Source organism: Mustela putorius, unplaced genomic scaffold, assembly GCF_011764305.1.
Source record: "Mustela putorius furo isolate JIRA1106 unplaced genomic scaffold, ASM1176430v1.1 tig00003850_pilon_pilon_pilon, whole genome shotgun sequence".
NCBI lineage: Eukaryota > Metazoa > Chordata > Mammalia > Carnivora > Mustelidae > Mustela > Mustela putorius.
The window spans coordinates 13,595,724-13,622,321 of record NW_025422002.1 but is presented as its reverse complement, the minus strand read 5'-3'; the positions used below and the strand labels follow the sequence as shown (position 1 = coordinate 13,622,321).

Here is a 26,598-nt window from a genome sequence, read left to right as displayed (position 1 = left end):
GGGTTTGTTTAACTTGCTTATTCTGGGCATTTCATATCAATGAAACCAAGCAATCTGTAGCCTTTTATGTCTGGTCTTTCAGTATGTTTTCAAAGTTCATCTACAATGTAGCTTGAGTCAGTACTTTTTTTTTTTTTTTAAGATTTTATTTATTTATTCGACAGAAAGAGATCACAAGTAGGCAGAGAGGCAGGCAGAGAGAGAGAGAGGAGGAAGCAGGCTCCCTGCTGAGCACAGAGCCCGATGCGGGACTCGATCCCAGGACCCTGAGATCATGACCTGAGCCAAAGGCAGCGGCTTAACCCACTGAGCCACCCAGGCGCCCAGTACTTTTTTTTTTCCCCCTTAAGATTTTATTTATTTGGGGTGCCTGGGTGGCTCAGTTGTTAACCATCTGCCTTTGGCTCAGGTCATGATCCTGGGGTTCTGGGGTCGAGGCCCGCATTGGGCTCCCCACTCAGTGGGAAGCCTGCTTCTTCCTCTCCCACTCCCCCACTTGTGTTTCTTCTCTCACTGTCTCTCTCTCTCTCTCTGTCAAATAAATAAATAAAATCTTCATTTTTAAAAAAAAAAGATTTTATTTATTTATTTGCTGGGGGGAGAGGGTAGAGAGTTAGAGAGCACAAGCAGAGGGAGTGGCACGCAGAAGGAGAAGCAGGCTCCCTGATGAGCAAGGAGCCCGATGTGGGACTCGAACCCACGGCCCTTGGGGTAAGGACCCGAGCTGAAGGCAGCTGCTTAACCAACTGAGCCTCCCAGGTGTCCTTATGTATATTTTTTTTTATATGTCTCTGGATTCAGTTTGCTAATGTCTTATTGAAGATTGTTACATCTATATGGATAGGGAATATTGGTTTGTAGTTTCTTGTGATGTCTTTGCCTAGTTTTGGTTACGTAGAATGAATTGAGAAGTGTTCCCTCTTGTTTTTTGTAAGGGTTTATAAAGCATTGGTTCTTGATATACCTTTTTTTTTTTTTTTAATGAAAGCAAGCATGTGCGAATGGGTGGGGGGAAGAATCTTAAGAATCTTTTTTTTTTTTTTTTAAGATTTTATTTGTTTGAGAGAGAGACAGAGATAATGACAGAACATGCGTGGGGAGGAGAGGGAGAAACAGGCTCCCCACTGAGCATCTGTGATCTGATCAGGGAGCCCTCCATGGGGCTTGATCCCAAGACCCTGGAATCATGATCTGGGCGGAAAGCAGACACTTAAATGGCTAAGCCACCCAGCTTCCTCTTAAGAGAGAATCTTAATTAAGCAATCTCCATGCCCAGTGTGGAGCAAACGTGGGGCTTGATCTCCTGATCCTGAGATCATGACCTGAGCAGAAATGAAGAGTCAGTCACTTAACTGAGCCAAACAGGCACCCCATGATATGCTTTTATTCAAGGAGCAGTAATAACTGCCCACTTCAGGTGCCCAGATGACCACTCAGAACCTTGAACCTTGCCTTTGGTGGGTATTGACTAAATTACAGACCTTTGTGTAATTGATGGGCTTTTCCCAGCGCCATCCCAGTGGAACTGGGAGATTACCAGGACTCTTGGACAAGTAGTTTTTCATCGTAGTGCAGGTTCTTTTTGCCATCCTCTGTGGTGCTATGAGAGCCTTTCTTCAAGAAACTGTCATCTTAAAGGAGTGTTTTAGAGCTGGTTTTGGAGAGAGTGAAAACATTCAAAGATCATTTCTAAAAAGTTACTTTAGTAGCTATTTATTAAATTTGTATAGAGCAGATTTGAAATTCCTGTTTTTTGGGGAATTTTTTGGTTTTGTTGGGTATTTGTTTTTTATTTTCAACATTAGAAATAGCTCTCTTAAGATTGTATTTTCTTAAGACAGTCCTATGGCAATATCTCATTAGTTTGTCATTCTGGGCCCAAACACCAGAACTACTCAAGTTTATTACTCAAAGCCACAGTGAAAGCAAGAGGCGTGGTCCCTAGCCACCACTGGGCATTTTTCTTTTCTTTTCTTTTCTTTTATTTTTAATTAAATATAATGTATTATTTGCTTCAAGGGTACAGGCCTGTAAATCATCAGTCTTACACAATTCACAGCACTCACCATAGCACATACCTTCCCCAGTGTCCATCACCTAGCCATCGTATCCCTTCCTCCCCACCCCCCAGCAACCCTCAGTTTATTTCTGGAGATTAAGAGTCTCCTATGGTTTGTCTCCCTCCCCGGTCCCATCTTGTTTTATTTTTTACCCCCTCCCTACACCCCATGACCCCCCCACCCTGCTTCTCAAATTCCTCATAGCAGAGCGTTTGTATGATAATTGTTTTTCTCTGATTAACTTACTACATTTAGCATAATACCCTCTAGTTCCATCCACATCGTTGCAAATGGCAAGTTTTCATTTCTTTGAATGGCTGCATAGTATTCCATTGTGTGTGGGTGTGTGTATATATATACACACACACCACATCTTCTTTATCCATTCATCTGTTGATGGACATCTAGGTCCTTTCCATAGTTTTGGCTATTATGGACATTGCTGCTGTAAACATTCAAATGCATGTGCCCCTTTGGATCACTACATTTTATCTTTAGGGCAAATACCGAGTAGTGTGATTACTGAGTTGTAGGGTGGCTCTGTTTTTTACTTTTTGAGGAACCTTCATCTATTTTTCCAGGGTGGCTGCACCAGCTTGCATTCCCACCAACAGTATAGGAAGGTTCCTCTTTCTCCGCACCCTGGCCAACATGTCGTTTCCTGACTTGTTAATTTTAGCCATTCTGACTGGTGTGAGGTGGTATCTCATTGTGGTTTTGATTTGTATTTCCCTGATGCCAAGTGATGTTGAGCACTTTTTCATGTGTCTGTTGGCCATCTGGATGTCTTCTTTGTAGAAATGTCTGTTCATGTCTTCTGACTACTGGGCATTTTTCTGAGCTACCTTGTGATCCAGTCCACTTCCCGCTCCCCCAACAGGTACCACGGACACAGACCTCTCGGCCGGAATCTCCAGGGATGACCAGCCCCTCCCCGCGCATCCAGATAATCTCCACCGACTCTGCGGTAGCTTCACCTCAGCGAATTCAGGTACCTGCACCAATCCCACTTGGTTCCAGCCACCTGCCCAAAGGTAGTCCTGCGTTCTGAATCCTTTCCAGCCAAACCTGCCTTGGGATTTCACTGAAGAGTTGTGCCTCTTGGACATCAAGTACAATACAACCTCATTTATTCTTTAAAAACTAAAACAGAAAAAGTCTACGTTGATTGAACGAACTTACTTTAAATGCAAAAGTCTAAACTGTTGTTTGAAACTATTGGGATCAATGTACCAATTCATTACTTTACATGCTTCCATTTTGAGAAGCAGTATGTCCTAGTAGTTAAGTGTATGGGTTGCCACTTGAAGTCAAATTCAGTGCCCAACTTTTTAGCTGTTTTGATCTTGAAAATTAACTTTTCAAAACCTCACTTTTTTTTCATTTAGAAAACGTATGTAAACCTCACAAAGTTATTGTGAGGAATCATTGGGATATTACTTAAAAGTGCTTAGAACAGTGATTGGCACATGCATGCTAATGTTTAGTATGTGCTAATTATCTATATGCAATAATTATTGCTAGTATTATTAACTATTTAGTATTCACTTATGATAGATTTAACCTTCCCCAGGTCTGAACCTGCCTCTGGCCCATTGAAGAAGGAGAAGATACGTGTATTGAAATCATGATCAACAAGTTGGGAGGCAGGGATAACATGTTGATTACACACTTTTTTTTTTTTTAAGATTTTATTTATTTGACAGGCAGAGATCACAAGTAGACAGAGAGGCAGGCAGAGAGAGAGAGGGGAAACAGGATCCCCGCTGAGCAGAGAGCCCAATGCGGGGCTCAATCCCAAGACCCTGAGACCATGACCTGAGCCAAAGGGAGAGGCTTAACCCACTGAGCCACCCAGGAAGATTAAAGATTCAAAGTTACCTCAACAAGCTGAATCAAAAGGCCAAACCAAAAAAAAAAAAGAAGAAGAAGAAAAAGATGAATGGCAGAAAAATATTAGTTACGTAACAAATTTGAGAGACTACCAAGGTGGACAGTAATTTGAGTGAATAAGTAAAAGGATTACTTCATTCACAGTTATTCGAAGCTCGGTATACTTGAACAGGATGATATCGGAACTAGATAATTTCTATAATGTTAACCCACTCTTAAAAGTGATTTTGTGATTTTTTTTTTTTTTTGGACTACCTATTATAAACTAAAGATAGAAGAGCTCTAATAAGTAAAATGAAAGAAGTTAAAGATTATATTCCCTGGGGGCGCCTGGGTGGCTCAGTGGGCTAAAGCCTCTGCCTTCGGCTCAGGTCATGATCCCAGGGTGCTGGGATCGAGCCCCACATCGGACTCTCCGCTCCGCAGGAAGCCTGCTTCCCCCTCTCTGCCTGCTGGTGATCTCTGTCAAATAAATAAATCAAATCTTAAAAAAAAAAATACTATATTGCCATTATGTCTGTACTGCATAATATTTTATCATAAATACTGATACTCATATAAGTCATTTTTAACTTCATACCAGTAGGAAACATGTATCTGAGTGTTTGGAAATTCAGAAGTAATGGGCTCTCAGAAATACGAACTCTGTAGCTAAACTATTTTTTTCTCTTTTATTTTGTTCTTGTTTGCTCATTGTGACTTGAAAATGGGTCCTTTATCGTTTTGTGGGATATGTATTAGAATTCTACCTACATAACTCCCAACTCTAGGAAAGGACGTACTGCATTCAATCATAGCCTATACATCTTGGACTCACAACCATCTGAGAGCAAATGAGAACATAGAAAGTCCCCCTGGAGACCGTCCGTAGCTAATGTATGTATCAAGAGAGTACACCTTTCCCCCCATATTGGTATGAGAAGAATCTCTCTTTTCCTAAGGGTCATTCTAGCACCCCATTCCTTACAGTGGGCTATCCCCATGTCATGGTGCTTGGCCCATGGTGACACTGCTGTCCTGGCTGGAATGCAATGCAATAAGGTCCCTTGAACAGAAGTCTTCTAGATTAGATGCTTGGTGTTGAGCTTTTAGTCTCTCTGGGGAAGATAACCCTTTGGCATGAATCTGTGTACAGTGAATATAGTTAAAATCTTTTCATTGTGAACTGTCAATAAAATTGGACATAACCCTAAGTGCAGCTGAATTGACTATATTTCAAGGTTTTTTGTTTGTTTGTTTGTTTTATTTTGTTAAGGAAAATAAAGGTTATAGGATGGTTTTTTTGGTTCTTGATGTTGGTGTTGATGGCTTCAGTGAAGTGTTTCATTCCTATCCCTGACTTCAGTGATGAGTCTCCAACACCCTGAGGCCTGGGAAGAGAATAAGTGCTATCATGTTTTCATGAATAACAATGCTTAGAACCCAAATGGTGGCTTCTGTGGGAAGTTGGGAAGGAAAGATTATATAATGAGGTGCTTAGGGCTGGGTGACATTTAAGAACTTTGGTTCTGAATGGGACAACCTCAGGATCAAATCTTGTCTCCACTTAGCTATGTGACTCTGGAGAAATTTTCTGTAACTTCTATAGATATAGATATAAAATGACAACAATAATAGTACCTATTTAATAGGATTTTAAAAGGATTAAGCACTTGCAATCTTACAGTAAACATATACCAATGTTAGCAACTGAGTTATAATTTTTTTAAGTTTTATTTTTATATAATTTCAAACTTACATGGAAATCCTGTATATCTACCCAGATTCACCATCTATGTACACTTCACTGTACATTCACTATTCTAAGTGAATGTACATACATTTTTTTGAATCATTTGAGAATAGGGATATCATACCTCTTTGCCCTAAATATTTCAGTTTGGATTTTCTAAGAACAGTGACATTTTCTTACATAATCACAGTACAATTCTCAAAATCAGGGAATTTAATATTGAAACATGACATTATCTAATCCATACTTCATATTCTAAAATGTCATTGGTTGTCATAGTGTAAGTCCTTCATAGCTGTTTTCTCCCATTCCAGGATTTGTTAATGTTTTTAATAACAATAATGTGACAGTCAACGCAAGATCAGCATATCTAGGTATGTTGGCCAGCAGAGAGTGATCTGGAACATAGACTTTTATCTGTCAGTATCTTGTCATCCTAATGACTGCAAAGGGCTTTGGGGTGAAGTGGTAAGGCTGGGGGAAGTAGCCTTGTGGCTGAAGTTGAGAACCATTGTTTTGGGGATAAAGAGGTCTAGGGTGGAGGCTGTGGAAGGAGATAGGGAGATAAGAAGAGCCATAGGGGAGCACCCAGTTGTCTGAGAATGAGGCTTAATCAAACCCATCCAATCCTGAGGTAGCCTCTCAATAAATCTCGTAAGTTTTCATCATAATGCAGTGTTTCCAGGCCAGCAGTTTGCAAATTTTGTCTTTATTGCTTCCCACATGACATAAACATGAGGTTCAAAAAAATTTTTTTAATCCAGCTTTTAAATCAGTCAAGATAGATTAAAAGAAAAACACACTTGAACATGTCCTATACAAAATTTGACATGCTGGAGATTAAAGGTGTGCTCACATGTACTGCCATGTTCATTGTTTGGGGCAGACCTTGGTATAAAGCTTCTCTTGCCATTTCTTTGTGTTTTAAGGTTTTACTGAGATACTCCTCTATAATCCCCATTTCAAATTTATGTTTTGAGAGTATCATTATATTCAATATTTGACCTAAGGAAATGTTTGAATTTGATCTTACAAAATATATGATAAAATACTTGCTTTATCTACTTCATATATTGAAGTTTCACATTTTACTAGGAAAGACTTCTGCTATTCTATATTTTTTTAAGAGTTTGAAATCTTTTTTTTTTTTAAGATTTTATTTATTTATTTATTTGTTTGTTTATTTGTTTGACAGGCAGAGATCACAAGTAGGCAGAGAGGGAAGCCGGCTCCCCACTGAGCAGAGAACCCGATACTCGATCCCAGGACCCCGAGATCATGACCTGAGCCAAAGGCAGTGGCTTAACCCACTAAGCCACCCAGGCACCCAAGAGTTTGAAATCTTAACTTGGGCTCTTAAAGCACCCCCTTCCCTCTTTCTCTCGTCTACTACTCTTTCTTCCTGCACATCCCTTCTTAAATGCCAGTATTTGTTTTTTGTCCTCTCCATGTCCTCAGCCATCTGATGTTTTCTTTCCTCACTCTGATGTTCTCCTGGCCCCGCTCAGGTACTCACTGCTGCAACAAAATCACCACACCAAACAGGGTACAGAGAAAATGATGCATCTCCCTTCCTCCTCTTCCCCAAGTCACCCAGGTCTCTCCTAGGAGGTAGCCACTATTATCATATTCCTTATTTGTTTTTTCAGAGACAGGCTGTATAAACAGACCAAAAGCACACTTGTAAATATGTACAGCATATTATTCATGCATGTAGACATTTTTCTAGACTGTTCTACACCTTACATTTTTGTCTTAACATTTCTTAGAGGTAGTTCCTGTGTAGTAGAAAGAGCTCCTTCTTTCTCTTGAATGGCAGTTTTGATATCCCGTGGATGCTGTAGTGAATACCTTTTACCTGTTTGATTTAGCACATCTGTAGAATCAGTTCCTCAAACTAGGATTGCTAGGAGAAAAGATGTATCCATATGTAATTTTTTATTGAGGTGTAATTGACCTATCACATCACATTAGCTTCAGGTATACAACATAATTACTTTTTTTATGATTTTATTTATTTATTTGACAGAGAGATCACAAGTAGGCAGAGACTGAGGGGGAAGCAGGCTCCCCACTGAGCAGAGAGCCTGATGCGGGGCTCAAAACTGAGGACCCTGAGATCATGACCTGAGCAGAAGGCAGAGGCCTTAACCCACTGAGCCACCCAGGCACCCCTACAACATAATGATTTTTTTTAATATTTTATTTATTTGAGAGAGAGTGTGCACAAGAGAGACCATGAGCAGGGGAGAAGGGCAGAGGGAGAAGATTCTCTGCTGATCAGAGGGCCCAATGGAGGACTTGATCCCAGGACCCTGGGATCATGACCTGAGCAGAAGGCAGACACCCAGCCGACTGAGTCACCCAGGCACCCCAGTGTAATGGTTTGATATTTGTATATATTGTGAAATGATCACCACAGTAAGTCAGGTTACCATCCATCACCATATGTGGTGAGACATTTTTTTTCTCGTACTAAAAACTTTTTTAAGATTTACTCTCTTAGCAACTTTCAGGTTTACAACACAGTATTAACTGTAGTCACTGTGCTGTATGTTGCATCCCTGTGACATTTATAACTGGAAATATGTACCTTTTGACCATTTTTGCACATTCTGACCCCCTTCCAAACCTCCCCACTTCAGGGAGCTACCAGTCTATGCTGTGTACCTATGAGCTGCTTTTTTTTTTTTTTTTTTTTTTTTTTTTTTTCAGAGACTCCGCATGTAAATGAGATCATATAGTCTTTGTCTTTGCCTGACTTATTTCACTTAGCATACTGCTCTCAAGGTCTCTCCATGTTGTTGCAGGTGGCAAAATTATGTTCTTTTTTATGGCTGTACAGTACTCAGTTGCATATAATAAACACACATAACATACATACTACATTTTATTTATCCACTCATCCATCTATAGACACATACGATGTTTCCATATGTTGGCATATGTTGGCAATTATAAATAATGCTGTGATGAAAATTGAGGTGCAGATATCTTTTTGAGCTAGTGGTTTTTGTTTTCCTTGGATAAATACCTAGAAGTGGAATTGCTGGATTATATATGATAGTTCTATTAAAGCCACTGTTTTTCATAGTGGCCACACCAATTTTATATTCTTACCAACTGTGCATGAGGGCTCCTTTTTCTCCACATCCTTGCCAACACTTGGTATTACTTTTTATTATTATTATTTGATACTAGCCATTCTGACAGGTGTGAAGTGATAGTGCATTGTGGTTTTGATTTGCATTTCCCTGGTAATAAGTGATGTTGAGCATCTTTTCAGTATCTGTTGGCCAACTTTCTGTCTTCTTTTAGAAAATATCTGTTCATGGGACGCCTGGGTGGCTCAGTTGGTTGAGCAGCTGCCTTCGGCTCAGGTCATGATCCCCGCGTGCTGGGATCGAGTCCCACATCCGGCTCCTTGCTCGGCAGGGAGCCTGCTTCTCCCTCTGCCTCTTCCTCTGCCTGCCATTCTGTCTGCCTGTGCTTGCTCTCCCCTCCCCCTCTCTCTGATAAATAAATTAAATCTTTAAAAAAAGAAAATATCTGTTCAGATCTTCTGTCCATTTTTTAATCAGGTTGTTTTTTGCTGTTGAGGTGTTTGAATTTTTTTGTTTTTTTGTTTAATATTTTATTTATTTACTTGACAGAGATCACAAGTAGGCAGAGAGGCAGGCAGAGAGAGAGGAGGAAGCAGGCTCCCCACAGAGCAGAGAGCCCACTGCAGGGCTCGATCCCAGGACTCTGGAATCACAACCTGAGCCGAAGGCAGAGGCTTTAACCCACTGAGCCACCCAGGCACCCCAAGGTGTTTGAGTTTTTATATAATTTGCATATTAACCCCTTAACAGATACATAATTTGCAAATATTTTCTCCCATTCGGTAGATTGTCTTTTCATTTTGTTTATGGTTTCCTTTGCTGTGCAGAAGCTTTTCAGTTTCATATAGTTTCACTTGTTCATTTTTGCTTTTGGTTTCAGATCACCAAAACTGATGTCAAGTTTACTATCTTTTTATGTTTTCTTCTAGGAGCTTTATGGTCTCAGGTCTTAAAATCAAATCTTCCCTTGTTTTGTTTTGTTTTGCTTTTTAAGACTTTGTTTGAGAGAGAGAATGCGAGTGGGGGGTGGGCTCAGAGGAAGAGGGAGAGAGAGAATGCCATGCAGACTCTGTGCCGAACCTGACATGGGGCTCAGTTTCATGACCCAGAGGTCATGACCTGAGTCAAAAGCAAGACAGGCACTTAACCGACTGAGCACCCAAGGCGCCCCATGTCTTTCTTTGATTTTGAGTTGATCTTATATGGTGTAAAATAGTCGTCCCATTTCATTCTTCTATACATGGCTGTCCAGTTTTCCCAATATCATTCAAATATCAAAGAGGCTGTCCTTTCCCCATGGTATATTCTTGGCTCCTTTGTCATAAATTATTAATCATATTTGTGTGGATTTATTTCTGGGCTCTTCTTTGCCATTCATCCGCATTTCTTTTTTTATGCCAAAACCATACTGTCTTGATTATATAGCCTTTTTTTTTTAAGATTTTATTTATTTATTTGACAGAGAGAGATCACAAGTAGGCAGAGAGGCAGGCAGAGAGAGAGGGGGAAGCAGGCTCCCTGCTGAGCAGAGAGCCCAATGCGGGGCTCCATCCCAGAACCCTGAGATCATGACCTGAACTGCAAGCAGAGGCTTAATCCTCTGAGCCACCCAGGTGCCCCTATATAGCTTTATAATATAGTTTGAAGTCAGGCAGTGTGATGCCTCCAGTTTTGTTCTTTTATTCTCAAGGTTGCTTTTGCTGTTTGTCTTTTGTGGTTCCATACAAATTTTAGGATTGCTTTATTCTATTTGTGTGAAAAAAATGCCATTGGAATTTTGATAGGAATTTCATTGAATCTGTAGATTGCTTTGGGTAGTATAGACAATTTGACAGTATTAACTTTTCAGCTTATGAGCACAGAATATTTTTCTGTTTTTGTTTTCAGTTTCTTATATTAATGTCTCATAGTTTTCAGTGTGTAGGTCTTTTCCTTATTGGCTAAATTTATTCCTAGGTGTTTTATTCTTTTTTATTTAATTGTAAGTAAGATTGTTTTCTTAATTTCTCTTTGTAATAGTTTTTTTATTAGTGTCTTATAGAAACAACAGATTTCTTTCATATAATTTTTATTTTTTAAAGATTTTATCCATTTACTTGACAGAGAGAGAGAACACAAACAGGGGGAGCAGTAGGCAGAGGGAGAAGAGAAGCAGACTCCCTATTGAGCAAGGAGCCAAATGCTGGCGGGGCTTGATCCCAGGACTCTGGGATCCTGACTTGAGCAGAAGGCAGAACCCAACCAGCTGAGCCACCCAGGCGCCCCTGCACAACAGATTTTTGTATATTGACTTTGTATCCTGCCAGATTTGCCTATTAGCTCTAACACTAACTTTAACACTATTAACTCTAAGTCTAACACTTTTTTGGTGAAGTCTCTAGGATTTTCTTTCTTTCCGTCTTTCTGTCTTCCTCCTTCCTTCGCTCCCTCCCTTCTTTCCTTCTTGTAGGCTTAGTGCTGGGCTTGAACTCACAACCCTGAGATCAAGACCTGAGCTGAGATCAAATGTCAGATACTTAACTGACTGAGCCACCCGGTCACCCCTTGTCTTTATGATTTTCTATGCATAATATCATGGCATTTGCAAATATTTTCAATTTGGATGCCTTTTACTTATATTCCTTGCCTAATCGCCCTGTCTAGGATTTCCAGTACTATGTAGGATAAAAGCAGCAGCAGTACACATCTTTGTCTTATTCCTGATATTGGAGGAAAAGCTTTAAGCTTTTCACCTTTGAATATGAAGTTAGTAGAGTTGTCCATGTGTAATTTTGATAGTCACTGACAGATTGCCTTTCGAAGAGGTTGTGCCAAGTTGTATTCCCACCAGCCCAATAGGAGGGTGTCCATTTTCCTATACACTTAACTATATATTATGCTATATGTACTGTTTAATATTATTTAGTTCTCTAGGTGAAATATCACTGCTGTATAAGTTTTGCATTTCTGTTACTTATTCATCTATAAATACATAATAAACAAAAATTATTCTTTTTTTTTTTTTTTTAAGATTTTATTTATTTGACATACAGAGACCACAAGGAGGCAGAGCAGCCATCAGAGAGAGAGAGAGAGAGAAGGGGAAGCAGGCTTCCTAGTGAGCAGGGAGCCCGATGCGGGGCTTGATCCCAGGACCCTGAGATCATGACCTGAGCCGAAGGCAGAGGCTTTAGCCCACTGAGCCACCCAGGCGCCCCAGTTACTCTGTTTTTGAGTATCCAAGCTGATACTTAAATTTTATATAATCATAAAAAAGAAAGTACTCTTTCCCCATCTTTCGCCATAACTCTACCTCCTTTACTTTTTCATCCAATAGGCTTTTTGAAAATTATGTCTAATTTTATTATGATTATCTTTTACATTAAATGTACTTTATGATCCAAGTGTAAATACATATATTAAAATTTTAGGCTTTTCTAGAACCACTGCTCTGAAATGTCCAAGATCAGTCAGCCAGCTAAGTATCTGTTCAATAAGAGAAATAATATTTGGAAAGCTTATAGGAAATAATTTATAAAAATAGGACATGGGGCACCTGGGTGGCTCAGTGGGTTAAGCCTCTGCCTTTGGCTCGGGTCATGATCTCAGGGTCCTGGGGTCGAGCCCCAAATCGGGCTCTCTGCTTAGCAGTAAGCCTGCTTCCCCCTCTCTCTGCCTGCCTCTCTGCCTGCTTGTGCTTTCTCTCTCTCTCTCTCTCTCTCTGTCAAATAAATAAATAAATCTTTAAAAAAAAAAACAAAAAGGACATAACTCTAGACTGACTTTTATAATACTGGCTGTACCTTCTCAGCCAGACTGCTAAATGTTGAAATCCCTCAGGGCTCTATTCTAGGCTCACTTTCTCCTCTCTGTATTTTCTCTGAGCCCATGGCTTAAATGTTATTTTATACTATTGATTTCCAAATAGATATCTATGGCCGGGACCTCTGCTGTGAACTCCATTTGGTTCAAAACATTTTAAATTTTTCTTGAGACTTCTTCTTTGACCCATGTGTTATTCAGAAGTGTGTTGTTTAATTTCTAAATATGTGGGGATTTTTAAAAACTATTTTTCTCTTTAATTTCTAGTTTAATTCCTTTGTGGTCTAAGAATGGATTCCTGTTTTATGGCTCAGGATGTGATCTGTCTTGTTGAATGTTCCATACAAGCTTGAGAAGAATGTGTACCCTGCTGTTGTTAGATCTATTATTATATGAATGTCAGTTATATCAGGTTGATTGATAGTGCTGTCCAAGTCAACTATATCCTTACTGATTTTCTGCCTGCTTCATCTACCATGCTGACAGGTCAGCAATGACATCTGCAACTATAGTTGTTAATTTCTCTATTTCTCATTGGCAGTTTTGTCATTTTTTGCCGCACGTATTTTGAAGCTTTGTTGTTAGGTGCATACATGTTTAAGATTACTATGTATTTGGGGGAATCAACCCATTTATCATCATGTAATGTCCCTCTTTGTGCCTGATATTTTCCTTGTTCTGAAGTCTGTTTGTCTCTAAATTCAGTTCAGTTACTCCAAGTGTCTTTTGATTAATGATAACATGATGTCTTACTCCATGCCTTTGCTTTTGATCTGCCTGTGTCTAGGGTTTCCTGTTGACAACTTATAGTAGGGTCTTCTTTTTTTAACCAGACAAGTCTTACAGACCATCCGTATTTAAAGAGGCTATGGATATATTTGGATTAATATCAACCGTGTGTGTAACTATTTTCTTTGTTGCCAGAGGCTTTTCTGCCTTATCTGGTTTTGATTGAGCAATTTGTGTGATCCCTTTTATCTCTTAATGTATCAAATACACATCTTTACAGATATTTTCAGTTGTTTACAAGAAGTTTACAGTTGTTTACTAGAAGTTTAATCATTTTATAAGCCTACCTTCAAATGATACTATTGTTTCACATGTAATATAGGTTCCTTATAACAGTGTCCTGAATTCCTCCCATCCCCTATGATATTGCTATCATTCATTTCACTTAATCCACATGCTGTAATCCCCCTGTGTGTTGTTACTATTATTGACTTGAACAGTTATTTTTTTTAGATCAATTAGGAATGAGAAAATATTTATCTTACTTTCACTTACTCCCACAGTGCTCTTCCATTCTTTATGTACATCCAGGTTCTAACCTGTACCTTTGTTTTTTTTTTCTAAGATTTTATTTATTTGACAGAGATCACAGATCTCTGTCAGAGAGGCAGAGAGGCAGGCAGAGAGAGTGAAGGAAGCAGGCTCCCCACCAAGCAGAGAGCCCAATGAGGGGCTTGATCCCAGGACCCCGAGATCATGCCCTGAGCTGAGGCCAGAGGCTTTAACCCACTGAGTCATCCAGGCGCCCCTCTAACCTGTACCTTTAATAACTGAAGAAAAGCTTTTAACATTTCTTACAGGGCAGGATTGCTGGTGATGACTTCTCTTAGTTTTTATTTGAGAAAGTATTTCTCCTTGACTTTTTTTGTTGTTGTTGTTTTTAAATTATTTTAAGCGAAATTAATAGGACATAAAATTAACTATTTTAGGGATACCTGGGTGGCCCAGTTAGTTAAGTGTCTGCCTTTGGCTCAGATCATGATCCCAGAATCCTGGGATCATGCTGCACGTCGGGTGTCTGCTTATCCCTCTCCCTCTGCTTATCCCTCTCCTTCTGCTCCTCCCTGCTACTCATGCTCTCTCACTCTCTTGCCCCTCTCTCAAATAAAGAAATGAGATCTTTAAAAAGAAAAAAAAATTAACCATTTTAAAGTGAACATTAGTGGCATTTAGTACATTCACAGTGTTGTACAATCACCACCTTTGTCTAGTTCCAAAACATTTCCATCAGTCCAGAATAAAACCCCTTATCCATTAAGCAGTTTCTCTGTGTTCCTCCTCCCTGTTCCTCCTTCCCTCTAGCTCCTGGCAACCAGCAGTCTATGTTCTATCTCTGTGGATTTACCAATTTTGGACATTTCATGTACATATAATATGTGACATTTGTGTTTAACTTCTTTCAATAAGCATAATCTTCATTTATCTATGATGTCAACTCAATCAGTACTTCATTCCTTTTCATGGCTGAATAATACCCTATTGTATGGATATACCATAGTTTGTTTATCCAGTCTTTATCCACTGATGGACTCTCTTCCAATTTTGAGGGATATTTTTGTCAAATATAGAATTCTACTTTGGAGGTTTCTTTCAACATTTGAACTCTTTCATTTTGCTATCATCTGGCTTATTGTGGTTTCTGATAAGAAATCTGCAATGAATTTTACCCTTGTGTCTCTATAGGTGAGGTGTTTCCCTTTCCCCCACCTTCACCTCCCCCTTCTTTCAGTATTTCTCTTTGTCTTTGGTTTTCTGTGGTTTGAATATGTTAAGGAAATATAACTAAACAAAATCTCTCCCAACCTAGAAAACCTCTCCGTAAAGGTAGAGGAGACAAAAAAACAGGTTTTTTTTTCTTTGCTTTGCTTCTTTTTAAGATTTACTTTTTAAGTAATCTCTACACCTAATGTGAGGCTTAAACTCAAAACCGCAAGATCAAGAGTTACATACTTCACTGACTGAGACAGCCAAGTGCTTTTTTCTTTTCTTTTTTTAATGAACATTAAATCAGAATGTGATATGCCTTACAGGCAGTCTTCTAAGGAATTGCAAAGACAGGAATTTCACTTGTTTGTATAGCCATGCAGGTAGAACCCATACATATGCATATTTTCAAGATCCTAGTTTTTACTGTGGAAATTGTGGAGACCCACCTGTGCTAGTTATTTGGCTTTATTGGGCATGGAGGTGGGGGAAATTTTCTTAAATCCTTATTGTGGGAGGTAGTTGCATATAAGTGTAACCATTTTAAAGTGAACCAAATTAGGCCCTTCCTGTTCCAGAAGCCTAAGAGGTAAGGGAGCTATCTCCTGAAGTTTACATTTCAAAATAATGGCTCCCAGATCCTAGAGAAAATATTCCTGAGTTGTGAGACTGGCAAGAGGCTTAGGTAACCATTATAAAGATTTAGATACAAATGAAGAAGGCAGAGAAAGAGTTCTAAAAAGAAAGGGAGAAGGGAAAGAAGTTTCTTCCTTTGTTTTCACCAGGGAGAATTAAGCCTCTTTAATTTGTATTTGGTCTTACAAGTAGGATATGTCTAGATGTAGTATTTTAGTATTTAATCTGCTTGATGTTTTCTAAGCTTCATAGATTAGTGCTTTGATGTTTGTCATTAATTTTTTAAAGTTCTCGGCCACTATTACTTCAAATATTTCTTCATTTTCCTTCTGGTATTCGTTATGCATATGTTATATCTTGAAATTGTCCCATAGTTCTTGGATACTCTGGTTTCGGTTTTTTGTTTGTTTGTTTGTTTGTTTGTTTTGTTTACCCTCATTACTTTTTCCCTTTGGATTTCAGTTAGGGATGTTTCTATTGACCTATCTTTAAGCTTACAAATTCTTTCCTTGGTTGTATCCAGTGTACTGACCAGTCCATCAAGGCATTCTTCATTTCTGTTACTGTATTTTTGATTTCCAGCATTTCCTGCTTCCTGAGAATTTCCATCTTCTTACATTTCATATCTGTTCTTGCACGTTGTACTTTTTCCTCTAGAGACCTTAACATATTGATCTTTCTATTTTAAGTTTCTTGTTTGGTCATTCCAAGATTTTTGTCCTTTTGGAGTCTGATTCTTTTTTTTTTTTAAGATTTGTATTTATTTATTTGAGAGAGAGACAGTGAGAGAGAGCATGAGAAGCGAGAAAGTCAGAGGGAGAAGCAGACTCCCCATGGAGCTGGGAGCCTCTTGCGGGACTCGATCCCAGGACTCCGGGACCGTGACCCGAGCCGAAGGCAGTTGCCTAACCAACTGAGCCACCCAGGCGCCCTGGAGTCTGATTCTGATGCTTGTTTTGTCTCTTCTGATTATGTTTTTCTTGCCTTTTGACGTTTCTTGCACATATTCTTTTTAAAACCATACAGTATCTGCTGTTAGATAATAAGAACTAAAGTAAATAAGCCTCTGCCATGAGGATTTATGTTAATCTGGCAGGGTTGAACTGTATGTGACGTTTGCTGTGGCTGTAGGTCCAGAGGCTTCAGGTTCCTCTGGTGTCTTTGTCTCCGTCTCTCCTCCTGACTTTGGGCTTCTTGGATATTCCTCCTCAGAGAGTGTGTGTCTTGAAGCTCTTGGAGCCATAATCCACTGTTACACTGGAGCCCTCTTGGTGGGGTGGTAAAGTGTCATGGAGGGGAAGCATTCAATCACTGTATGATGAAGTCTCAGTATTTAGTGGACCTGTGTCCCTGGGCTACTTATAAGAGTTCCAGGACCCAGTTCCAATTTTGGGGTGGGGTTGGAGGGGGTCCCACATATACAACACCAAGCAATTCTGACACTGTCAGCATGGAGATAGTATCAGATTCTGCAGACTAGTAATTTAGCCCTGTAAGACTGACCTCTACTCTCACCTCAGACACCAGTCACAAGTCCCAGGTTATTAGCTGAGCTTCTGACCAACCAGTGACAGATTGGAGGTTACAGTGACCTTCTTAGGTTCAACTAATTTGCTATAGCAGCTCACAGAACTCAGGGAAGCACTTACTCATGTTTACCAGTTTGTTAAAGGATACAGATCACCAGCCAGATGAAAATACCTTGGGCAAGATGCCAAACAAGGGAGCTTCTGTCCTCATGAAACTTGGGGCCAGCTTGGTGACACATAGAAGTGTTCTGGTTCCCCAAGCATGGAAGCCCTCTGTAAAGGGCCAAAAAGCTGTTCTCTTAGGTTTTTATGGAGGCTTTATTACAGAGACATGGTTGATTAAGTAACTGACAACTGGCTGATTCAACCTCCAGCCCCCCTCCTATACCCCTCCCCTTGGGAGAGGGGGGATATTGAAAGTTCCAACCTTTTAATCACATGGTTGATCCTTCTGGCAACTAGCCCCTGCCCTTGGGAAGGGTCCCAAAAGTCACCTTCATTAATAACAAGACATTGTTTCTCTTTTGGGGCTTTAAAGCATTTCTAGGAACTGTAGGTGAAGACCAAATATATCTGAAAAATATGTTTTTGTCATCTGAATGACCAATTATATATTTCTTATAAATCATATTGCAGGCTCTCACCTGTGTATTGATTTCCCTTACTCCCTACCTCCTTCTCTAAGATAGAAAGGTCCAAGGAGCCTGGAGCTGAAGAAATTCCCTTTCCCCAGGTGGGATAAGACTCAAGTACAGTGTTTTCCCCTGCAGAATAGGCCTGTGTTTATTTTACAGAAGAAACCCTTGAGTTCATTTTACAGAAATCCTCCCCCTCCCCTACCAAAGCCACCAGGGAGTCTTTCTCATTTCTTCACCTTGATAACCAAGTGGGATTCCTAGCTCTAAAGCCCCTGACCCTCCTAAGACTGTGGCCCCCAAGAGTTTCTTCTAATCTGTGCTAAGTCTCCAGCAGTTCATTGTAATTACCTTTTAAATGTTCTTCCAGGTTGACTTCTGCTCCACCTAAGCAGATCTCAGACTTTGTGAACCCACCTCTCCAGATTTGGGGATGGATTTGCCCTGCACACTCAAGTTCTCTGATAAGTCCAAGGGAAGTTGATGATTTTCCATTTATCTTGCCCCCCCCCTTTTTTTTAAGATTTTATTTATTTATTTGACAGAGAGACACAGTGAGAGAGGGAACACAAGCTCAGGGAGTGGGAGAGGGGGAAGCCGGCTTCCCACTGAGCCAGGAGCCAGATGCGGGGCTTGATCCCAGAACCCTGGGATCATAGGGTTCATGACCTGAGCCAGAGGCAGACGCTTAATGAATGAGCCACCAAGGCGCCTCGGTCTTGCCTTTTCTTGTTGTGAAGATGAAATGGTAACTTCTAAGCTCTTTACATTGAAGTTGAAACCAGAAATATACTTTGAGGTCCACATTCATCTATCTGGTATTTTACTTGACATATCTACTTACGCATCTCATATTTGCCAGGCCAAAAACAGACCTCTGAATTCCTGTCAACCCTTGCTCCATCCACCATGCCATTCTTTATTCAGGTTAGAAACCCAATAGTCATTCCTGGCTCTTCATTCTTCACTCCTCACTTCTGTACCCACCTGCATGTGCTGTCGCTTCTCCCTCCCGTATGCATCCTGCAATGGTCCTCTGCTCTCCAGACCCACAGCCCCCATCTTCAGCTCCCACCTGGCTCCTCCAGGGACATCCGAACAGTTTCTCAGCTTCCACTTTTACTGTTCTATATTTTTTCCACCCAGCATCCAGGAATATCTGTTTAAATGCAAAGTCCATCATTCCCTCACTTCAAGGCCTAAATGTATTTAGAAAACACTGTTTTGTATTATTTAGAGAGGAAAGCTTTGCCAAATATTTTATCTACATAAACGTTCTAGGGATTGAATTAGTGAGGCTGAGTGGAGAATATATTTGTTTGATCTTTGCCTGTGAGTAGCACTAACTATTCATGAACTGAAATTTGTATTTGAGTAAAAGATTCATATACCTTTTTGCATAGGTCAAAAAAAATTTTAACAGTTTCTTTGCCTTTACTTTTAATTATCTCTTCTGTTGTCCTTTCTTATGCTTTAATATACACTGACTTGGAACAGTGTGACAAATTTTATATGTATTTATATATTTAAAAATGTATGTGTTTGTATAGAATAGTATATAAGATAGACATAAAATAGCATAAGAAACCTGAAGACCCTTATTTAGGAGGGCAAAACCCTTGAATGACTCCTGTTGTACTTGGAAGAAATCCTGACTTCCACCAGGGCCAGCCCACCTCCCTCCCTAGACTCCTGGGCCACCCTTCATTGTCCATAGGCCTGATGTCAGTTCTAAGAGTTCCTTCCTCTTAGGACTTTCCATATGCCAGAACATTTCCCATTACTTGGAACACACTTTTCCCTAAACCTTTTTCTAACTCCCTTCTTACTTAGCCTTGAATCCTGTGTTAGTTAAATGCCACCTTAACACAGAAGCCTTCCTTGATGTCTCTAAAAAGTTAAGTGCTTGTGTTACTCTTTCCTACTCTAGCCAGATCTTTTCCCTTATAACACTTATCACAAATTGTTCATTGGCTGTTCTGTTTTTTGCCACTTTTCCACTAAAATAGAAGCTTCATGAGAGCAGGAGCCATCTCCATAATGCGTGTAATCTAGCAAAGTGGCCAGCATAGAGAAGACCCTTTGTAAGTATTTGAGGAATGAATGAGTGAGTAAGTGAGCCCAGGTCAGAGGGAGAGATTCGATGAGATGAAAGTGGTAAGACAAACCTTCCCAGTGAGTAGAGAAGTATGTGAGAGCTTAGAGCAGGAAATATTTTTTTCGAGGTCCTCTTATGTTCTGGGTCTTGTACCAGCTGCCTTCAAACATATCGTTCACTTTCTTAGTAATCCTTTTTTTATAGATAAGAAAACAGCCTCACAAAGCTCATATACCTGTTCCACGGTGACCTAGTTGGGAAGCAGTAGAATGAGCATTCCATTCATAGCTCTAGCTGCAAAGCCCTATTTCAGGATCACAGACCTGTGTTTACAGGACCAGGTGGCAGTAGAGAAGGTGGGCAGGGTGGGAATTAGGGCCAGACAGAGAGCCTGTGCCCCATCCAAAGGGACAGCCACAAACAGCCAGTCGATAACCACAGGGGAACTTGGGGCTAGGGTGGGGACAGCTACCAGCTTGTCACAAGAACTGTAAATCTGATTTTTATGGTAAATACTCTATCCTCAGTTATTGGCAACCAGTTTTTTAAATTTTAAACTCTGGGAGGTCAAGCGAAAGTTATACAGTGACTGTTTTTTGCCTTCAGGCTGTCCATTTGCAGACTCTCCTTTACAACACGAATGATGAGTCCAGCTTGGCTGGAACAGAGAGTGGGTAACATGGAGGAGAATGGCAGTAAGTCAGGTCACATTAAGATGTTTTGGGGGTAAGGGCACCTGGGTGGCTCAGTGGCTTAAGATGTTTTGGGGGTGGAAGTAGGGAGGGCCTTAGGCCGGTAGAGTATGTTGTCAGCTCTGCTATAATGTGCTATACCTTTTCCTAAAAATTTCCATACTGTGCAAAATTCTGCATTGGAAACTACCGGGCTTATGGGGGTATACAGGGTTGGTGGCATAACACTGAAAAATTGTTGGTGACACATAAAAAAGCAAGTATGAATTTAATTTAATTTAAATTGCAGTTTTACCTACATTAAATGGTTAAGAAATACATAATAATGACAATAAATATGGCACTTTTCCTTGAAAGAGGCCTGAAGCTTGCTTGTGGAGGGAATGTGAGAGGATTGTAGCTCTGGAGTTGTGGTGAATGAGTGATCTGAAATCAGGGAAAGCTGCAACACCACGTGCACTGAGCTACCTATTCCCATATTGCTCACCTGGGGGTCATTTTCTGTGTGTCTGCTATTTCTCAGGAGAAATCCTGCATAAACACAAGATTTATATTATGCACAGAATATTCCATAATATATCAGTCACATTGGAACAAATAATACCTTTTCAAAACGAGTTGTAGCAATACTGTGTGTCGGCAGGCTTGGAAGGCCTTAAGAGTCACAGAGGGGCACCTGGGTTGCTCAGTCAGTGAAACGTCCCAATTCTTAGCTCAGGTCATGGTCTCAGGGGTCACGGATCAAGCCCTGTGTCAGGCTCTGTGCTAAACATGGAGCCTACTTAAGATTCTCTCTCTCCTTCTCCTTCTGTGCCTCCTCCCTGCTCACTCCCTCTGTAAAAAAAAAAAAAAAAAAAGTCACAGAGAAAACAAGGCATACAAGCAGAAAGTATGAATGTTTGTTCCAAGTGAAGAGATTAAATAAAGTCTGCCTCTTACGTTCATTTCCTAGGGCTGCCATAACAAATTACCACAGACTTGGGGCCTTAAAACAACAAAATTTATTTTCTTGCAGAAGCCCAAGATCCAGGTATTTGCTTGGGGCATGCTCTCTGTAGGTTTCTAGGGAAGCATCCCTCTGTGCTTTCCTCCCTAGCTTTTGGTAGTGACCAAAAGTCCTCAGTGTTCTTTACCTGTAGCCACAACACTCCTCTCTGCCTCTGTCATCACAGGCCTGCTAGTAAGGACACCAGCCACAGGATTTGGGACCCACCCTCAACCAGTATGGACTCAACTTGATCAGATGTAACCATCTTTCTTGAGGGGACATGATTCTACCAACAACACCTCTTCTCCACCCCTCCATGGGAGATTTAATAAGTCTGGATACATCCTCAATTTGATGTTTCCTTGGTCTCATTAAACAGGTATCCGTCTGCTGATACTTGTCAGCAAGGCCTTTGTTTGTCTAAGGGTCACCCTTGGCCTCTGTGAGCCTGAGTCTTTAAGGGAAAAAAGAAAAAAATAATCTGAGCCACACTCATTGTTACATATGATATGTTACATATAGCCCCACTAGTCCCTGTCTAGACCCAGTCAGTCCTACCTCCCACCCCTGCCCCATACCTGCTATACCTTGACCAAGAGACCTGGGAATAGCATCAAAGGCAGTGACATGGCAGTGATTGTGTGTACTCAAGTGCAGAGTGTGTCACCTCTGAACACGTGAAGGACTTCTACTAGCCTTGCCTTTGTTATAGCTGGTGACTGAAAGACCCTCTCAAATCACATGACCGTTTCATTATTTAACAGAGAAAATATTTTAGGAAGGAGATAAGTTTTGATAGACATGAAAAGGAAGTCAGACATTTTACTCCCAGATCTCAAGGTTATAAGGGCTTTTCAAAGGCTTGCTTGTTCTCTTTTAACAAAGGAAGGAGTGCCTTCTGTGGCAGCTGAGAGAAGTGTGTGTGTCAGCCAGCCTTTCAGTTCAGTGGGGGGGGGGTGTTTAAAAGAGAATTCTTATAAAGTTTTCTGTCTCTGTGTTTTGGGGGTTTGTTTGTTTTTTTGAGATTTTATTTATTTATTTGACAGAGATCATAAGTAGGCAGAGAGGCAGGCAGAGAGAGAGGGGGAAGCAGGCTTACTGCTGAGCAGAGAGCCCGATGTGGGGCTCCATCCCAAGACCCTGAGATCCTGACCTGAGCCAAAGGCAGAGGCCCAACCCACTGAGCCACCCAGGTGCCCCTTTGTCTCATGTTTTACTTTTCCAGGGGAAGCTGGGTATGTATGCTACAGGTTGTAACAATGAAAGGTATTTCTTTTCATTCGCTAAATCTGTTCTTCTTCATCCTTCAAGATCTTTTGATCTTTCAGTAGCAAATGATGGTATGCTGGGATTCATGCCCCACTATCAGCTAAGGATTTGTTCATGTATCATCTATCCCCAGTCTGCTCTTCTTTCTGGTCTTGAACTTGCTGTGCCCTCAGCCTGTAACATACTTTGCCCATATTTGCATGGCTTCCTCTCTTGCTTCGTCCAGGTCTTTGCTCAGCATCACCCCCATGAGAGAGCTCTTTCTTTCTAAAGCAGCCCTTCTTCCTACTTCCCCTTGACACGCTTTGTCTCTTTACTCTGCTTTTTAGTTTTATGATACGTACCATGACTGATATTCTGCAGTATCAGTGTTCATGGTCTGTTTCCCCCTATATAAGGTTAACTCCACGGGGTAGGAGCTCTGTTGTGTTCATGTCCCTCTCCCTAGTACAAAGAACAGAGTTTGACATATAGTGGATACTCTAAATAAACATAATTAAGTGATTGGGTCTTTGTCATTTTCTTTTGAACCAACCAGCATTGTCTGGTTTTCCATATTGGATAGTTGGCAAAGCTGTTGTGCTAGAGTCTTTGTGAGTTTGCTTTCTGAACTTTGGAATGCTATGTCACAAGTCAGCATCTATCAAGATGTAGCACGGATACCAGACCTGCCTATATATATATATATATATATATATATATATATATATTTTGTTGTTGTTGTTGTTGTTAAATATTTTATTTATTTATTTGAAAGAGGGAGAGAGCATGAGAAGGGAGAAGCAGACTCCCCAAGAAGCTGGGAGCCTGATATGGGACTCGATCCCAGAACTCCAGGATCATGACCTGAGCTGAAGGCAGTGGCTTAACCAACTGAGCCACCCAGGCATCCCTGCCCATAAATATTGTAGAGGAAAGGGAGTTCCAGCCAGAGATGTAGTACCTCTCTCTCTGTCCAAGGCCCACCCACAGCAGCCCCCAAAATCCTATTTGCTGTGAGGGACTGCTGGTGCCCCAGGAAGAAGGTGGGCAGTGCTCCAAAGCTGGGCACTCAGCCTTGAGGAAGGCAAGACAGCTTCAGAGAATTTCTTGAGCAGGAATGACAAGTCTCTCTTGCTGTAGCTACTATTTCGATCGTAACTGATGCAGTTAGGCAGGGACTCTGGAAAGAGGCAGACTCTGACAGCTGGCCCCCTGAACAGTGAATGGTGGGAGCCTCTGGAGAACTCAGGGTCACAACTTTTCTGGACTTTATTATGTCTGGGACAAGGCTTTTTCTCTCTTTCTTTCTTTATTTAAGTTAAACTCATCTACTAATATTATCTCCATTTCATAAAAGGACTTTGCTTTTTCTGGTTTTACTGAGATATAATTGACACACAACACTGTGTAAGTTCAAGATGTACAGCCTAATGACTTACCTGTATTATGAAATGATGGCCACTGTAAGTTTAGTTAACATCCATCATCTCATATAGATTTTTTAAAAAAGAAAAGAAAAAATGGCTTATTCCTTGTGATGAGAACTCTTAAGATCTACCTTCTTCACAACTTTTGGATGCACCACACAGCAGAGTTCGCTATAGTCGCCATGCTGTACATCACATTCCAGTACCCTTTTTTTTTTTATCTTAAAACGGAAAGTTTGTATCTTTTGACCACCTTCATCTAGGACCCCACCACTGCCCCTAAGGACATTTTAATTAAAAATAGTAGGAATGATATCATCCTGAAATAAAATTAGCTCCATGAAAATTGGTCCCTGAAAAGCTCACGATTGTGTTTCATTTTTCTCATTTCACCATGCACTGGTGAAACTACATCTTAGACCAGCATTGACTCCAGGATGGCGTTGGGCAGTCACCACTCTGAGCAGTACCTGCAAGTACACGAGTCACATGATACTCCATGAGAGCAGCCTCCATGTTGTGTCTTGTAGATTGTGACAGACCAGCAGACAGGACAGAAGATCCAGATAGTCACCGCAGTGGACGCCTCCGGATCCCCCAAGCAGCAGTTCATCCTGACCAGCCCAGATGGAGCTGGAACTGGGAAGGTGATCCTGGCTTCCCCGGAGACATCCAGTGCTAAGCAGCTCATATTTACCACCTCGGACAACCTTGTCCCTGGCAGGATCCAGGTAAGGCTGTTGACAGGCATTTGTTTCAGCACTTCAGCTGCCAAACTTGTTTCTGACTCCTCCTTTGCCTTGAAGGCCACGTCCATCTCTAGAAGGTCCTTCGAGGACCTACAAGTGTGTTAGGTTGCTGCTTTGGCTAAAGTAAAAAACCAAAATAAAAAAATATATATTTAAAAAAAGGGAGGGGGCACCTGGGTGGCTCAGTTGGTTAAGCACCTGCCTTCGGCTCAGGTCATGATCCCAGGGTCCTGGGATTGAGTCCCATATCGGGCTCCCTGCTCAGCAGGAAGTCTGCTTCTCCCACTGACCTCTCTAATCTCATGCTCTCTCTCTTTCATTGTCTTTCTCTACCTCTCAAATAAATAAATAAATAGATAGATAGATAAATAAATAATATTTAAAGTAAAAAACCAGCAAGTGAGTGGCAAGGCCCAGGAGGCAGCAAGCTTCAGTGCTCAGATGGGGTAGAAGTTGAGCCAGGACAGTCTGTGGCCCACAGGAGACTGGCCTGAGCAAGCTGGTACTAAGGCCACTGGAGAATGCTCTAACTAACCTAAGCTGGATGGTGGCAATTCTTGGCCCCTGTTATTTTAGGGGCCCCACCTAGGGCTGGACACAGCCAGATGGGGACTGACTTGTTCCTAAATCTCACTTCATCTTTTCCAGGTCGTCAGGCATGGTCCTAGCTCTTCATTCTGTCCTTACTTGCACCTGTGAACTCTGGGTCTCTCCTTTCCCCCAGCCCTGACAGCCATCATCCTACTTTCTGTCTTTATGACTTTGGTTATTCTAGGGACCTCACATAAGTGGAGTCCTACAATATTTTTTCTTTTGCAGTTGGTTTATTTCACTGAGCATAATGTCCTCAAGGTTCATCCATCTTGTAGCCTATGTCAGAATTTCCTTCTTTTTTAAGGCAAAATAATACTTCATTGTATGTATAGACCACACTTTATGTAGTCATCTGTTGTTGGATGTTTGAGGTGCTTCTACCTTTTGGCTCTTATGAATAATGCTGCTAAGAATCCATGTGTTTTGAGTGGGGAGGGACTTTGTACTATGGAGAAAAATAAGGGAAGGATTTTTTTTCTTCTGATAGAACTGGGTTCAGAACACAAGTGATGTTCAGCTTTCAGAACTGCACTTCTGAGACTCTTCATAATGTAGTTAGTAAATACTGCCTCCTTTCCCAGAGTACATTCTGATCAACTGAAATTAAAGTTGCTCCCTGCTTTTTTAGACTTCTCCTTGTTCATGAGAAGGTGGCTGTTGATTTTGTTGCATGTTTTGTAAGAGATCATTTTACACAGTAATTTCTATATATATTCCCATCACACAGCAATAACCATGGTGGTTCTTGTTGGTACATTATTTAAAGAGCAATTTTTTCACTTTCTTATACTTGTGGCAGTTACAGTATTCCTCCAGGTGAGTAACACTGTCACCTAGAAAGTCACCTGCAAGTGAAGGAGAAATAACAGGTTTCAGAGGTCGCCTGTTTCTAGTCTTTCTACGCCCAGCTGCCTCA

General features: G+C 40.8%; 1 protein-coding gene across 6 annotated transcripts in view; it reads left to right on the top strand.

Moving 5' to 3' along the window:
• The window catches only part of NR2C2 (nuclear receptor subfamily 2 group C member 2), a 101,284-nt gene that overhangs the window by 48,297 nt on the left and 26,389 nt on the right, over positions 1 to 26,598 (top strand). For 4 of the 6 annotated variants that reach the window (XR_006601565.1, XM_045063350.1, XM_045063348.1 and 1 more), the window contains 2 exons: positions 2,941 to 3,051; positions 24,870 to 25,070. Coding sequence is in view for 5 of the 6 variants with exons in the window: in XM_045063348.1 (XP_044919283.1) it covers positions 2,941 to 3,051; positions 24,870 to 25,070 (312 nt within the window). In the remaining variant the exon portion in view is untranslated. Of the gene's footprint in view, positions 1 to 2,940; positions 3,052 to 18,545; positions 18,811 to 19,442; positions 19,968 to 20,587; positions 20,677 to 24,869; positions 25,071 to 26,598 lie in introns of those variants that run through there. The other 2 variants (XM_045063351.1, XM_004738590.3) reach the window with 2 other exon arrangements.